The sequence below is a fragment of the Dermacentor variabilis genome, chromosome 5 (genome assembly GCF_050947875.1).
Source record: "Dermacentor variabilis isolate Ectoservices chromosome 5, ASM5094787v1, whole genome shotgun sequence".
Lineage (NCBI taxonomy): Eukaryota > Metazoa > Arthropoda > Arachnida > Ixodida > Ixodidae > Dermacentor > Dermacentor variabilis.
This window is the reverse complement of record NC_134572.1, coordinates 49,952,967-49,969,948: the sequence shown is the minus strand read 5'-3', so window position 1 is coordinate 49,969,948 and position 16,982 is coordinate 49,952,967. Positions and strand designations below refer to the sequence as shown.

At 46.4% G+C, this 16,982-nt stretch overlaps 2 protein-coding genes across 2 annotated transcripts in view; both read right to left on the bottom strand.

Moving 5' to 3' along the window:
- Positions 1–1,648: 1,648 nt before the first annotated feature.
- Pcd (pterin-4a-carbinolamine dehydratase) lies at positions 1,649–5,026 on the bottom strand. The gene is made up of 3 exons (XM_075692438.1): positions 4,834–5,026; positions 2,534–2,665; positions 1,649–1,945 (listed from the first exon to the last, which is right to left on the bottom strand). The coding sequence occupies exons 1-3, from the start codon at positions 4,912–4,914 to the stop codon at positions 1,763–1,765; spliced, it is 396 nt and encodes a 131-aa protein (XP_075548553.1). The 5' UTR covers positions 4,915–5,026; the 3' UTR covers positions 1,649–1,762.
- Positions 5,027–10,395: 5,369 nt separating this feature from the next.
- Positions 10,396–16,982, bottom strand: part of LOC142582569 (uncharacterized) — a 65,613-nt gene continuing 59,026 nt past the window's right edge. The window contains exon 4 of the transcript XR_012828456.1: positions 10,396–10,493. The gene's annotated coding sequence lies outside the window, so the exon portion shown is untranslated. The remainder of the gene's footprint in view (positions 10,494–16,982) is intronic.

Here is a 16,982-nt window from a genome sequence, read left to right as displayed (position 1 = left end):
CCTGCATCACCTCCACCGTACCCGGCATTGCACTATCTTCATGATCGGCCCACGCATGGGGAGTTTTGTGTCTACACAGGGACACGATCCTGGGGAACTAGCCCATAACAGCTTGGCTGTAATTTGCTGTAAAATTGGTAGTGCCGAGGGGTGCCAACAAGCCAGCTGTGGAAGAATACAACGATGCTGGAGCCAATTGTGATGACAGCAGTTTTGTGTTAACACACTGACACAATCCTGGGGGCACTATAGTAGGATACAACTTTAAAAAAAAACAGCAGGTGGCAACTGAGGCACATAGACCACGCGTCATCGTGTTACTCTGCTAGACTATTACCGAAGCAAAGTCGTCGTCATGCAACATTTTCAAAATGTCGTACTTGGTATCTCCGGAGCGTCTGCTGTTCTTGTCTTTTCATCGGAAGAGATGAGGTGTGCAACAGACATGGACTTTGGAGTCTGAGCATTTCATTCCTCAAAAGTCCACAGTAGAATTCATTTCACTGCTGAGCCCGTTTTACTCGTGAAACTCCAATGCCAACTGAAGTGAAACTTGACAGTAAACAGTTGCAGCGAAGCAAGCATTTTATTTTGGTTCAATAAAGAATTAGGCTTTCGCCGTTCCGCAATAATAGATGAGTGAAAACGTATAAAATGACACGCTTATAATTTTGTGGTTACCGCCTTATTCAGGTAACAGGGAAAGTTTGAACTAGAAACTATTTGCAACCTCATGAAGGAACAGTGGCTGGCAGTTATGAGGGCGTGGATTCACTGCAGTCTTAAGTTGTATCCGACTATGGAAACAGTTTTTGTGAAACAAAACAAGATGCAATAAAAATCGGCTAACAATGTACAAGAGAAATTCAGCAGGCGATGAAGATTGATCATGCCCAGGTGAAATATTCTAATGTTTTATTGTGTGGACAAAAAAAAAAACCAGTGCAATGCCTAGGCTTGACCTCCTAGATTTGGTGGCATGCTGAAGTGTTGAAGGCCGCTCTTTAAGATCTGTGTCATGTTTAGCAACCACAAAGTATCTGTGTTCCATCTGCTAAGGTGCTTATTTAAATGCTATTAATTAAGCAATTACCAGCCCTGTAGTCTTTCCAAGGGCGCTTCAATAGTACACTGCTTGTAACCAATTTGGCCAAAGCGAAATTTTGTTAGGTTTATTTAAGGGTTCATTGAATATTTGGTTTTTCCGTCCAAGCATTCCTAACCATCGTCAAGTGCTTTCAGAACCAGCCCAGTGCAAACACTGGCTGGAGTGTCCAGGATAGGAAAGCATTAAAATACACACGCGTGTTCTGTCAGCAAAATCAAAGTTTTGGCAAAAGCATGCAGGAAAGTAGAGTGGCAAATGGTGCTCTTATATATGTTGGAGCATTTTGCCTTTGGCTTCTACAATTCCACGAGCGCCAACACATGTGCAGTTGGGATCAAAAATTTATGCATTGCAAGATGCAAGAAAAAAAGTTGTTTTTCACAACCTGGTATTGGGACTTCCAGTCTGTGCTAGTATATGCGAACATAGTGCTGTACACTTTTACTGGCTACCGTCAGATTTCCTAATTCCGCAGTCTGTAAACTTTTGACACCGACTGTGCACATATGAAGCTATTCATTAAAATTATAACAATTGCGATGTTGGTGCGTGATGTTTTTATCGAGACAATAATTCCGACAATGTTAAATTCTTCCCTTTATTCACACAGTTGGCACATTTGTTAGGTGAAATTCACGAGCTTCTTGACAACCACTAAGCAGTCACGCTCTTGGCAGCGACTTCAATAAAGTTCGCAAGCTTGACGTCGTTGTTGGAAAGGCCGCCGACATCGTGGGTGCTGAGAGTTATCTGGACCTTGTTGTAGACATTGAACCACTCCGGGTGGTGATCCATCTTCTCGGCTTGCATTGCTATACGTGTCATGAAGCCAAACGACTGAAAAAAATTAGATTGCAATTCTCACACTTAGTCATGGAATTGTACATCACATATATCATTGTGAGGTGTTCATAGACAATGATAGCTGTATGCAGCACTAGCAATATCATCACTCCATGTTTCTTGCAAATAACCTGCCATAATAGCTCAATATAGATTTCTGGTAGCCTTTGCAGCAGTTTACAGGTCCTATCTTAGACCCATGGCCTATGTATTGGGCATGCTCAGACTAGTGAATGAATAAAAAATTAATCTATTCTTATAACCTCTATGATATGCATCATCCCGAGTAAACAAAACAGGTGAATGTCAATGACAGTTATTGTTTGCTATATGCAATCCCCAGCATAAATGTTCTGACAGGCGAAAGGTTCTCCAGAGGTATTTTGACTTCACCTGTACAAGATATACATTATCCATAGTAAATAAAAGGGGTAAATTTCAACGACATGTATTACTTGCTACATGCAATCCAGAGCATAGATGTTCTGCCAGGCAGAAGATTCACTAGAAGCATTTAGACTGCAGCTGTGCACTAACAAAACTGAAGCTCATGATGGAAATGCATAAATACCTATGGCTTACCTGGTTGAAATTTTTAAATAGAAATTCCTTGTATATTGCATCACGGTCTTTGACCTGTGTCCAGCCAGCATCAAGCAGGGGTGTGAGGCTGGTCTTCCTCTCTTCATCATTAAGCTTTGCCCTCTTGGAAGCCTTGGAAGATTGCAAGGGACAAAAATAACGGTGAACCCTCAGCTACGGCTTGTTTTTCCATTTTCCCTTTTACTGCTGTCGTTAAGCTTCGCCCTCTTGGAAGATTGCAAGGGACAGAAGATAACAGTGAACCCTCAGCTACGGCTTGTTTTTCAGTGTTCCCTTTTACTGCTTAAGGTTCACTGCCTGTACTCAACACATGTAGTGTCCCAAAGGCTTCCCTGGTAGATCTTTTATACCAAGAAGGTGTTGGCCTGTCTCAGCCATGCTACAATTTCACACGAAACAAGTGAGCAATGTCACGGGCTTGCAAAATGCAGCGCACACAATTGTCAATTGTACAGCTCCAGCAAAACTATTCCCAAATTACAGATGTGCTCTGAAAGTATCTTTTCATCTTTTCAAATTTCCAGGAAAAGTGTTCTTGTATATTAGCAACACAATTCCATCACGGGGTCCACAGACTGGAAATGCCCTTCAGAGACAATATTGCATCTCCCGAGTTATGCGAGGACACAATTTAGAACTGACCTTTATGTGTAACATAACATTCCATAACTTTATCACAAAGGGAATGGGGCAGGGCTAAATATTTTGAACTTTAGAACAGATTGTCATATGTATACAAATCAAGGTTCTTGTGAACCATGCTGAATAAGCAGTTAAACTGCTAGCTGGCACTTCCAGTGCTTCAACAGTAATGCAAGATGAAGTTTCCCTCGACTGCTTTACATATGAAGGCCGGTACAAAATTGTTTGCAGTTTGCTTACATTAAAACTTCTTTAAGCCGCACCATCTAGTAACTGTTTTTAGTATGCAGTTGTCATTCTCTTCATGGCTGTTCAAGTTTAAATGTGCCTATGTCGTTCAGTTGCCTGCTGTGGCAAGAAAATGATTGCTTCCTCACTTGTGAATTGCACTGCAGAATACCAGCGAGCAACACTCTTTACACATGCACAGCAGATATATTTTGGAACTATTGATAGCCTAAGGATATTCAGGAAATTAGGTTAAACTGGCGCTTGTCTTCATGCTAAATACTGCAATGTTTTGTGAAAATGATTGTCTGCCAAATTAATCTACCCAGTGAAGGGGACTTATGTTATTATTCACCACAGCTAGGCGATCTGTTGCTAGCCCCTTCCATGGGGCTAGTGGTACTCAAATTGCCGGCAGCGTTGACGTAAATGCTACTCGACCAATCTGCGCCAACCCTGCTCTGTGCACTCTTCTCCAATAAATTGGCGAGCGAAGAGAACGTCCTGTTGACTTTTAAATCGTTTCCCAACACGAGTGCAGTATAAAACATATGAGCACCGAAAACGCCCAAAGAGTATATTGAACTAGGCATGATTCAACCACCAAACTGCCCACGAAAGTAACAGGCAGCATTCTTTCGAATGAAGTATGGTTCACCTCCACAGCTTTGCACGCAGTACGCAAAAACTCGTCTTGCAGCGTTCACCCAGGCGCGTGCACTGCAGCCGATCGCTAATCGCAACCGGGCAACGACTGCCGTAGGAAGTCTCCGCTTTGCTAGAATTTGCATCTGAATTCCAACTGGATGCCGGATCGCATAGTTATTACAGTAACACGTCTCCACTATGCTAGAACTTTTTTTTTTAAAGTTCCAGCCGATATAGCGTCACGCTCCATTGGCTGCCAACTGGAGCGTCGGACAGCGTAATTAAACTATCATGTGCTGAAAATATAGCATTGTACATCTTTCGTAACAATGAAGACGTCATAAAGTCAGCGGTAAAAATATATTTTGCTATATACCAGAGCTGCATTTTTTTGTTTTGCTTTCGTTTGCGTTATTGCTAACAAAATCCATGAATCTGTTCGAACTCTGCAACCTATCGAATTCAGCAATTTAAATGTTTTATTAGTACTTTAATAGACGACTTGTTTAGCATTATGTTCAGACTTCTCGAATTTATAAATCCTCTTCAAAAGCAAAGGCCGCACGGAACGTGCCGGGAAGGCAATTATGCTTGTTGGAATGGCGCCGACGGAAAAAGGCCCAACCACTTGTTGATAGCGTTTCACCTCAAACTTCGCGCATTTTCTGCTGCACACAGCAGACACACTTCGGCAAAATCGAGCATTACAACTGCTTCAGCGGAGTAATCATGCCTCGGGCTTTCCCTGCATTCGTGCTTACCATTTTTGAGAGCCAACGTGCACACCGCAGAGCTCCAAGACTCACTGTGGGCTGAAAAACTAGACAACGTCTCAGAATCATTGCAGATAAAAAGAAGATAAATATGCCCTCGGGTGGAAAGTAATGTAAAACCAAGACCAAGGTCGGCTGCTACGCCAACCGGCCGGCCGGCCGGGCTTCGCGGATTGGCCGCGTATCCGACCGGCGATCCGACTGGACGGATCAAAGTTGCCGGATTGCAGGGCTTGAGTGGCGCCATGAGTGGCGCTGTTCAGCCGTTCTGACCGGTTCTGACCATCTGACTGTTCTCTGGCGCCGGCTGGATGGTCGAGTAAATTTTTTTTTATTCTATTCACGAATAATCATTCATCATTTTAGCCTTTAATTGATCAGTCGCTTTCGATGCAGGGTTTGTCATCGATTAAATTATTAATCAAAATTCTTGCCGGGCACTTTCAAAAAGCTTGAAGCACAGTTATCTACTTTGCCGGAGCCCATGTTTGGGAGGTGGAACTAAGTTTGAAACACAAGTGTATAAACGCTTGATAAAGGATAATCTTTATATTGTGAAAGGTTGACGTAATAGTTCTGCGGAAACCCGCAGGGTGGAGAGAATTAATAGATAGAAAATGAGACATCCACCCAAACGTAGCTAAGCGCTACAAAGGCAACCCATACGGGTTCCTCGAAATAAAAGCTCCGCAGTTGAAGAAAAATTTGCCATCTGCTAGCCGCCTGGTTAGCTCAGATGGTAGAGCGGCTGCCCTGGTCGGGCGGTGGTCCCAGGTTCGAGTTCCGGACCAGGACAAAATTTTCTTCAACTGCGAAGCTTTTGAGTGACGCTCTTCGCTGTCGTCTGCTTCGCTGCCTGCATGCACCGCGGCCATGCCACGGCGGGTTGGCGCGGGTGGGTTCACATACAATCTGTTCTGCGCCTCCGGTTCTTCACAAGGTCTCTTAATAATAAAAGGACAGCAAAGAGAGAAAAGCTAGACATTTGAAGATGAAAAATAATTGCATTTCGCCAATTGCGTCACATCGGGGACGTACGCTCAGCTAGTAACGTTGCGCTCAGCGGCCTTGCAATTGCCTTCCCTTTTTCTATAATTTATCTCCTTGTTCATGAACCTCTTGCCATTTAATTGGATGTTGTGTGCTATAATTTGCTTACGCAGTTTTCTAAAGGTTCTTCATTCTTCACTTTATAATTTGTTTTGACTGTGTGCATGATTACTTGCGCGGGATTATCTCGCACTGGAACGTGCTTCCACAACTTTATCTATTGTCGAAACATATTCGGGTGCTCTCGTTGACCATGCGGGATACTTTACACGTTGAGTCATTTCCTTGCATCAGCATAGAGTTTTAGGCAATAATTACTGTATGAAACTATGTTCTAGAGCACGTACCGTGTTAATAATAATAATATTTGGGGTTTTATGTGCCAAAACCACTTTCTGATTATGAGGCACGCCGTAGTGGAGGACTCCGGAAATTTTGACCACCCGGGGTTCTTTAACGTGCACCTAAATCTAAGCACACGGGTGTTTTCGCATTTCGCCCCCATCGAAATGCGGCCGCCGTGAACGTACCGTGTTGTAGTGTGTACTAGCATAGCGTTGATATTGTACTAGAATGGGCGAGTGAGTCCAACGGAGGCCACCGCAAGCGGCGAGAGTGAAACAAAAACCGCTGAAATTTGCGGCAGCACTGCCATCGCCTTCTTCTGAAGTTCCGGCCAACCCGATGCCTCGGATTGTCAGAGAACCTATAACATGCTTACCAATTCAAGCAAATATAAACAATGTGTTTTGCTTTATTCACCCAGGGCACCTGGATTAGATTAGATTATGGGGTTTTACGTGCCAAAACCACTTTGATTATGAAGCACGCCGTAGTGGAGGACTCCAGAAATTTCGACCACCTGGGGTTCTTTACCGTGCACCTAAATCTAAGTACACGGTTGTTTTCGCATTTCGCCCCGATCGAAATGCGGCTGCCGTGGCCGGGATTCGATCCCGCGACCTCGTGCTCAGCAGCCTAACACCATAGCCACTGAGCAACCACGGCGGGTAACCAGGGCACCTGGAAAACCAACTACGTCTCAGGCGTATAGCGCATAAAGAATAGAAAAAAAAAAACTGCTATTCCGCCAATATATTAAAAAAACAGCCTACAAAAAAAAAAAAAGTGCTGCACGTAACGAATAATGTGGCCTACAATCTACTCAAACGTGAAATTGCGGCCGTTATTAGGGTATCGGGGAAATTTTGTTAGAATTCAATATATCGCCTTCCGAAAGGCAGAAAACGACTGTTTACCAATTTTTACTTAACACCTAATTAAGCCACACAGTTCGTTTATTCCTGAACCTCGTCCTAAAGCTCCTCCATACACGTTTCCGGCGGCGGTGGCGCGTGGATGCAGGGGCTTTACCTCGCCCCATTCCTGTAAATGAACCACATTTCTCAGCAATGTGAGCTCTGAATTTCGTTCCCTCATGACACAGCGAAAACACGCACGTAAGGTTTAAAAAGGAAAGCAAACTACAAGCTCGATCCATCTGGTTGCGGTCATGCTCGAACGCTGCGTTCGAGCGCGGCCGTGTTTCTGTTCGGCACGCTCTGACGCTGCCAGCCGGCGCCTCCGGTGCGTGGGGACATGGCGCTCAGAAGGCGGCGGGCCATTTGGATTTTCAATAAAAAATTACTCAGCGCGGAGCCCCTCGTTGTAGGACCCCCTCGCCCAATTTAGTACACTCTAGGCATTCCCATGGATACCACAGCTACCAACGCTCCTCAATTATCCAAAAGTAGCGCCATTCTTCGATCTTCCCGCCAACTTGCTCTCGCCAGCGTTTCGTCCGCTCAACCCATTGGCCAATCTGTGACACGTCGCGCCTTTGTATATTTTAATTTTCTTCCCAGCGCGCTCCGCGACCGCCGTTGCTTGCCCAATGCAACGAAAATACGCGCAGACGGATTGATCGCGGGAAGCCCAGGGATGAAATCGCGGCCGCATTTCGATGAGGGCGATATGCAAAGACGCCGGTGCCTCGTGAATTGGGGGTTTTGAACCGCAACTGGTCAGAATCAATGTAGAGTCCCCCATTATGGCGTGCCTTAAGCCCCAACCAGACGTACGCGCTGGTACGCGGCCTCATCGAATGTTGACGCGCGGCGGCGAGGAGGCCTTGCACTCCCAGGTTTCTTGTGCCCGCGCTGGAAGCTGCCGCTCGCGTCACCCGCCCGACGCGCCTCACGCGACGACGGCGAACCAACGTGACTTCCGGAAAGCCCGGCGCAAGCTGCGTGCGTTGTGATCAGAGTTCCGCGCGGGTTTTGGTTTTAACGCGACAGCGTTAAGGAGCTCGTGTCGCAGAAAAGCCGGTGTCGTCGGCGTTGGCCGTGAGCGATAAATCTGAGAAGGCACTTCATAAATAAAGAACCTCTTGCAAGATGGGCTGGTGGGAATCTAATTAGGTTCTCCGGAGTGGGAGACTTTACCACTCACCGAAGAGTTCGATCGTTCAAAGCGGGGCAAAATCGCCTCTAGTGAATGCGGTGTTGCCTTAGAAAGCTATACTGCGGTGTATATCGGTAATTATGACCATGCAAATTACAGAAGTCGCAGTTTCACGAGTAGCGAAGTACGTTTCCGGTACATTTCTTTTGCGCTATGCGCACACGCAGAGCCATCTTGCGGCAAGCACAGAAGACTTCCTCCTCGCAATGTACGGCGCTGCCTCGACACGTGGCGCGCCACTCGCCCTATGATCGCGTCCGCCTTCATGGTGCGTCGTGTCCCGGCTGTTTGGCTCGCGTAGATCGTTCGAGTAGGCGGTGCGAACGGGGTGCGATAACGCTATCGCGTCCCAAGGCGAATCTTAAGCGTCCTCCATTTTTTATGGCAGCCGCTGAAGTCTTCAGCTGCAACAGGTGCATTATTAACGAAATGTTCATTGCCGAAGTTCGGGACCTGACAGCGTGCAGAACGCGTAAGGCACAGACCACGCGAGTGATCGATGCTATGCCGACGCTACTGCAGGTATCACAGAGTTCACAATAGTGACAGTTGAGCTGACGAACCACTAGGAGTCCTGCAACATTTTTTATTTGAAATATAAAAACAAATCCTAAGTTTCAAACTTATTGCGTCCTATTGCGATCTTTAGCGCATTGATTAACGTGACCGTTAAGCGTAGGCTGGGCTGCCTTGAATCGCCGCGACGCACGGCAATTCCTGCATCGCTTGGGTGCGCGCCCACTTCCTCCACCGGGTGCGAGACGTCGAGCGAGCGCGGCGCGTGCGGACGCGTGCGTCTGGCTGGGGCTTTACAACCAGATAGTGGTTTTGGCACGTAAAACCCAAGAATATTTATTTTCTCTCATTCGTTGCGTCAACGACGAAATGAGAGCGCACGCAAATATTTTAAAGGGGGATACGACTGCGCACCTGTCTGCGCACTGCAGGTCTTGTCCCGACTGTGAACCACCCATTCAGATTGCCAAGCATATAAAAATTCATGCCTTCGGCCGATTGACGTCCTGTTTTATGCGTTTGCGCATGTCTGTATTTGTGCATATACGAGATGCTGTTTTTCGCAATAAACAGTTGCAAGTGTAGCGCTCGTCTTTCACCTGTTTTAGTTTCTTGCGCTAAAATATCCATTTTAAGTAAACACTCACTCACCCGAAGTTTTCCACGAGATTAATCCTTGCACAGTATGAACATGAACTTGTACGCATCGACGTTAGCTGTAAAGCATTTAGTTATCCTAACCGCTTTACCGAGACTTCGCTCTGCAATTGTCGGTACTCTTGCAACAGCGAGGAGCAATCGGTTAATTAGGTTTTAGGCCGTCGCCACAGCGATTGGTGCTGCTGCTGCCAATGATGTCGATTGGAGAGCTAATCTGGTTGAAGCAATAACTGCTGGAAGTGCGACAACTTCCGGACATGGCGGCCTCCGGCGGCTCGCAGGAAACTATCCATCCTTGAACTTCCGATATAGCGAATGTATCTTACACAACAGTGCTCGTTGTATTCGGCCTCGACTGCAGTTATCAGACTTCCATGGGCGTGCAGGTCCGAATTGATCGCGCAAGTTCCACCAACACAATTCTCGCTCCAACCTTAGGACTCAGTGAGCTTTGTCTCCCACCCAAGTCGATCGCTTGGAATCGACCAAGCCTGCCACTTCCCCTTTCCAGCCCACCTTCGCACAATATTAACACCGGTTGTACAATCGCACGCGAAGAGTCCGGTGGGCGTTGTTAAGGGCAGCAGCGCCAAACTAGAACAATAACGAGTCGCTCCTGATCGATCGCTGAAAGAGAGCCTCTAATGCAGGGGACTATATTCCTTGACCATTACCATGGAGAAGGAGCAACCTACCACTCTGCAAAATGGCAGTGTCGTCCAGCTGACCACCGTGTCGTGATATAAACTCGCCTTTCTCAGATTCCATCGATGGCAGTACTGGTACCGACGATGACGTCCAATGTTTTCGCAGCAAACGTAATAGCGATGCATCGTGGAACCACTAAAGACAGACATAGGCTCAATCAGAAATCTCGCTTTATTTGACTTCAATGAACGACGGCCATAAGCGATCCACCGTGTTCGAACCACTGCTTGGCCCCACATCTTCATAGGGACCTAGATAAGAACGAGAAAAGATATTCGTTAAGTGCTTGGCACGTCCCAACGGCGAGTGCTTCCAGAGTTCCATTGGCAAGCTGCAAGTGAAGGTAAGTAAGCGTCAGTTGCTGCTTCTGAGCCCGTCCCTACTGCGTGCAAGCCAAGCGTGAGCAGTCAGCAGTTTCAACAGCACGGAAAGCAACGCTCATCGTAATCTGATGTGGCCTACAAGCTACTGCAATATGCGCAAGGCGAGCATGCAAAGCTTCTCGATACGCAATAACACCCAAGATTTGTTTCTCTTGACTAAACGGCCCTAGCATTCCAACATTAGTGTAATGATGAAAAAAAAGTGATAGTATAAGGTAGAATGGCGCTAATTATCAGCGTGCATGTGTGTGGTGTGAATATTGTGCGATATGGATACCCTTCGCGTGGTTGTCGAACAAGACACTAACAGCATTGCACCAATGATGCGGCACGCAGCTCGTGCGTCGTAAAAGTAGATGCGACATGCGCGGTACTGTAGGTCGTTAACACTCATCGATAAAAGTGCAACTGAGGTCAAATTTATAAATGCAACACAGAAATAATTTAAATATTTCTTCTCGCGTGGCTAAACGATGTCGCGGCAGGCGACGACGAACGGTAGAGTTCCGGGAGAAGCTCAAGAGAACGCGTTTCAGGTACTACCCCCGCCCTCAGTGTGAGCAACAACGCGCGACCGCCGTGCCACGGGCCAGCGCGCTGTCGCTCATGCTGAGCGCGATAGTACTTCCCAGCAGCGTGTAAACCCGCGCACATTAAGCTTTACTTGACAAGAAAACTACGAGCAAATCGGTGCACAATCATCGCTTCCGGCACTTGGTCGACTCGCACCACGAAGCAACGCAGATTGTAGAAGAAACGAAATTTCGTCCGAGTCAATGAGCCCACCCATGAATCGAAAGGTGCAATTGTCCACGCTGCCGCCACATAGCTCCAATTCATGACTTCGACGACTGTGCATGTGCGAGTTACGCGGCCGAGTATACATGGCGCAAACGCGCAGCGAGACACTTCTGGCATCGCGTCTCGCAGTAGATGACAAGTCCAACAACGGCTTTAGCGATAAAGAACCGACGAACACTTTAAGAAACGACTCCGCGACACTTCCAAGGAAATACTCGCGGACATTCCTTGAAGCGGTCTTTCTTCCCCTCGTCCCCTGCCCCCAGCGCAGAATAGCTGGGCTACCTCAGGGCGACCTCTCTACATTCCGCATCACTGAACTTTCTCTCTCGGACCTGCTCGTTGTAAACGTTTCTTGCGTTCAATCATCGAGTAGCAATATTTATCTGATGATAGTGTCATTCCTTATAATGCGATTATCATTTTTAGTCCCTGGGAAAGTGCGCGAAGTACTTATTTATATATCCCTAATCGTTTCTCCCGCCAACTTGGGTCACAGGATATGTGGCACTAGGCATTTGCCGCTGCTCAATGAAACTTCGATGCCAACTGCGAGCATCGGACTTGGGCCATTCTTCAACCAACCTGACGCCAACTTGGTTTAGTGAGGGATGCATCACCAGGTACGTGCAGCTGTTCAATGAATCTCTCTCCAGGCCAACTTCGGTAACTGAACATGTCCCACTGTGCATGTGGCACACTCGAATGACAACCAGCTAACTCGCTTCACGCCAACTTGTGTTACAGGGTATGCGCCAGTGCTTCCGCGCCGCTCTTCAATGAACCTCGGAACAACGTTCATTCGGGCTAGGTGGTGAATACCTGAATTAGGAAGGAACAGCGCCTGCTAAGACGACCACATACACAAAAATGACCTATCTCCCTCTCGTGGTCGTCTTAGTTGTCGCTGTTCGTTCTTAATTCGGTGAACCTGTTTCACCCTAACTTGGGTCACTGGGTGAGTCCTTTACGGCGAATTGCGTTACTAACGGGTAACTAGATATGTGCAGCTCTTCAACGAGCCTCTTCGACGCAAACTTGATGACTGGGTATGTGCCCGCTCTTCAATGACAGCAAAAATCGTTCAAAATTTATCCGGTGCTGGCGGAGTCGGACTCGCGTCACGTATATTCAGACAATATCGCTGAAACATATTCACACACGCTTCGTGCAGGCAATTCGCTGCAGCGGTGCAGTGCGCCCAGTGGGAAGCGCGAGAGAGCAGCCCGGCAGCCTAATAAATGAACGCGTTTCCGGTGTGTCGATGCATCGCCTAAACGCTGACATCAGGTAAGAAAATAGACACAGTACAAAGGAAGGCCCATCGATTCAGCCATAACAAATTTAAACGTGAAGGCTTTCCTACTAGTCTTCTAGCTATTTCTGGGCTCCTTACGCTAGAAGCACGAGCGAAACAGGCACGTTTGAAATTCCTTTACCCCCAACTCCTGCATAATGATTTCAGAATTGACATTTCAAGTTACATTTCTTATTCACAAACACGACCTACTAGGCACAAACATACAAATACTTTAGCAGAGTATAAATGTAACAACGATGTGTTTAAATATTCCCTTTTTTTTCCCGGTTGGCATCCGTGAATGGAATACGTTAGCGCCTCTTGTCAGTAACACTGTGTCACTGTCAGAGTGAATTAAATATTGAAAAAATCTCGCAGCATGTTAAAACTAGTAGTGCTACTTGATTATGCAAACCAGCACGTACCTGTACCTTGTGTATGTAGTCGTGCATGCAGCATAGAATTTGCTGTATATGTTATGTAGTGTCAATTGCCTACGAGCAAAGTGCAAGTTGTTACACATTTGTTGTGTTTACACGTTTTTGTATCTGTACATGTATATAGTGCCCACCTGCTATGGTTTCAGTAGAGTGTGGCAGTATTGTAAATAAATGAAATAAAATAAATGAACATTACGCGACTACACCATGCTGGCCACGCACACAGTCGACGAGCCAATATATAGCGTTCCGCGCAAATGATCTACACTTAAAACAATGCGTCTGATACAGGGACACACAGATATACAAATATCACAGGACAAGCGTTGTTTCAGTACAGTTCTGAAGATGAAGCAACTAGCCCCTCACCAAGATGAGACTAGCGCAAATAATATCAACACCAGTCTCGTTGAGTGGCCTCCTCCTTGGGTAAACGGGACACAGTTATTTTTTTTTAAGCTGGCTCCTTTTTTTCTGCAGCTGGAAGAGCCTCGCAGAAGAACGACCATCGTGAAATCGGAGAGCCGGCGACGGCACCACGTTGTCGCGGACACCGCAGCAAGGTACCTTCACAGGTAACCTCCCGCAGTGGTGCGAAACGTTAGGAAGAGTACGTACGCAGCGTGTTTAACACGGTTCATTATTTCCTCAGGTGGCGTCTTCGTCAATTCCTCGTAAGTAGCACTTGCCGAGAAGCCTTTCAGAAAGCTAACGCAAAACGGCGCATCTGTGTTACTACCGGATGGCGCAGTGCCGATGCAAACCAAGCAAGATGGCGAGAGCGCGGCACAACGCAAGATAGCTGCGCGAAAAACAACACATTTGGCCCAATCCCCATTTATACGTAAAACGCTAGACTCGAGTTTCGAAGCTTTAAAACTTTTTGTCGCTTCGCAAACCTTCAAAAACAAGAAGAGCAACGAACTATCCAACGCTCGTATCGTTCATAGCACGAAGGGCCACTAAAATGAGCGAATAAAAGCAGGGAAATGCGTTCGAAGAAGGTAGAACGTCAACCTTTTGACGTGGACCTCAACAATACATTGCAGACCACACTAAAGCGCTCATTAAACACGGACCTCTAAGTAGAACGTTGTGTAGTCACAATTACATTCTTAAACATCTGCTTCGCTCGTGCTTTCTATAGTATGGCCATTTTCTTTCTGCTTCTTTTGACACGAGAGACCACTTGCTGTCCATGCAAAATGAGCAGAAGGCTAGAACCATTTAGTACTGTGTGCCTTTATGATGTGTCAGTGTATACCGCGTGTCGTAGCCAACGTTAGCTAAGCTGTTCAACGAAAATAAAGATTTAAGAAACACGACACATGATACGAGTATAAGACCTACGGTCTTCGGTCGTCATAGGTCTGACGACCGAATCCCGTAGACCTTAAAATCATTTCTTGCACAACGACTTTTCATTTTTTTTTTCGTGTAACAGCTAGACCAACGTTAGCTGGACACTACATATATCGCTGTCCTGCCATGAACACGTTATTACCTCTCTAAACGTGAGTTCAGCATAGTTGTGGAGGTACAGTGTTCTTAATATTAGTGTCAGATGTTCTCAAAATGGGTTTTATGTTCAAATCAGCTTAAAAAAGCAACATGAAAAGTCACTCGCGCATGAAGTGCTTATCTAATTCACAGTTCCAAGTTCTTTGCGAGTAACAAAACGAAATGCAATATTGCCCTTTTTATGACCAGCGACGCCAACTGAAAGCGGTTCGATACAAATAACGTCTGTTACCGGTACAGTAACATAGAACTGAAGAACTAAATATAAACTGCAGCTTTTATTATAAAGAAGTAACGGCAATTTCAGGTACAGTCGCCAGCAATATGAAAGGGGACAGGGAATTTCTTTCCAACGCACGTACGGGCTAAACACACACGTTTTTCATCAATGTTTTTAAGCAGACTACATCATAAACAGAAAACACGTCATGTTCCTACATTTGAACCGACACCATCACGAGTTATATACATAAAAAAAAAAAAATTGTACTCGTGTCATGAACCGGCATGAGCTTTAAATGTCTCGCTTTGGTTCTCCACTAGTTAAAGCTGCGCAAGCCGGCATGCGTGTAACGGGAAATGTCACGAGACTAGCGCTAAAAATGGGATGCTCACGAGGAAGAGTGTGTCAGGGAAAAGCAACGATTGGCATGCAACATTTTTCAAAGGAATGACTTTTTCGGACAGTTCGGAGCTTGGTCTAGAATAAACTGTAGCGCTGCTGCCGTTCAGCTACCACAGGGAATTCAGTGGTAGTACATGGGTTGGTCTATCTTCGAGTTTGTGGTTAGGAGGTTAGTGCGGCAGTGCAAATTGCATATTTCCAAATTGCGTTTTTCTAAACGCATGAAGGTAATAATTTGCCGAGAATATACATAAAACCATTGCGAATTGTTGCTTTCATAACGCAATACTTTGTTGACAATCGTCAATTTGCAGTCACCGAGCCATTTTAAATTGGAAGCACGACGTTGAAAATTCGTGAACTAGCTACCAATCATCACCATGCTTTCGTAGGAAACTGGTTCGCAGTGAAATCGAAAACGTCCGCTTCAGGCCTCCCCACGAGCCGAGGCTCCCACACGCTACGCACACGCTTGCCCGGGGCAAATCAACTCCGAGACGCGCTTTATCCTCTACCGCTATGTCCAGATTCGGCCAAAATTAATCTCGACACCCCAACGGAGAGTTTTCTTCTGGCCAGCTCTGCGTTACAACCATGCCTGGTACCGGAGACGACACAGATGACACTCTAATGACGTTGAATGTCGTCATTCTGGCGTGCTCCACGCTACTCCGGCAACCATAGAGTTTCTCACTGTAACACCTAGAGGGTAATCTGGCGCCACCGTCTATGGGAGTTTCTTAAGGGGGGCACCGTGGCGTCATGGGAATGACGGTATATGTGTCTGCGAGGCTCGTGTTGGCTGGTGTTGTAAGAGGCTTCGTCTAAAACGTGGATATGACTACGCAAATAACGCGTTCTCAAAGTAAAATCTTCATAAAATATTTCCTTTCACGCATATTACATCTTTACTCACCCACGATGCATGACCAAGCGAAGAGAAAGCAAGAACAGACGACCGACTGTTTCAAAGCGAGCGCGAACCTTGTCTGTCTTCCAACTTTAGCGGCCCGCTGATACTTTTTACGTAACATGTAGTCGTACACGCATTAACAAGTTCTCATAGTTAAACAAAACATGTTTTCGCGTAATAATAAAGCTAAAACAGCTTTTCACGTGCTGTTCTAGTAGAAAACGAATAATTATGACAGACGGAACGGTATTTGCCAAGTGCGTCTTCAAGGTGTCCTGTCTCTACGAGAACGATGCAATTCCGAATCCACAATATACCGGCATTCCCATGCATACCACAGCGCAGCAGCGCCAGATTTCCCTCTAGGTAATGTAGTGAGAAACCCTATGCCGGCAACGATACACTCAAAACGCAAGTCGGCGCAACGCTGTTCATTTTCGCGTCTGTTTCTTTGTAGTCGGGCTTTGTCTTATATAAAACTCGGGAACTCCACTTCTGTTTAGCGGAGAGCGTCACACGAACACACGCTTACGGATATGGAATTTTAGCAGACGACTCCAGGCGCGGAAACTTATGCGGCGGCGCGGTGACGTAGCCATGGCAACCACTCCTCGGTCGCCGATTGGCCACGTTGCCGTACGGCTGCGCACAAATGGGTCCTCGTCCCATACTTCGAGCGGCAAGATTACGCCGTTCGCGAGCAAAACCGCCGTCAGGCGGCGGCCTTCGTACGGCAAACAGCGTGCGGTGAATAGCC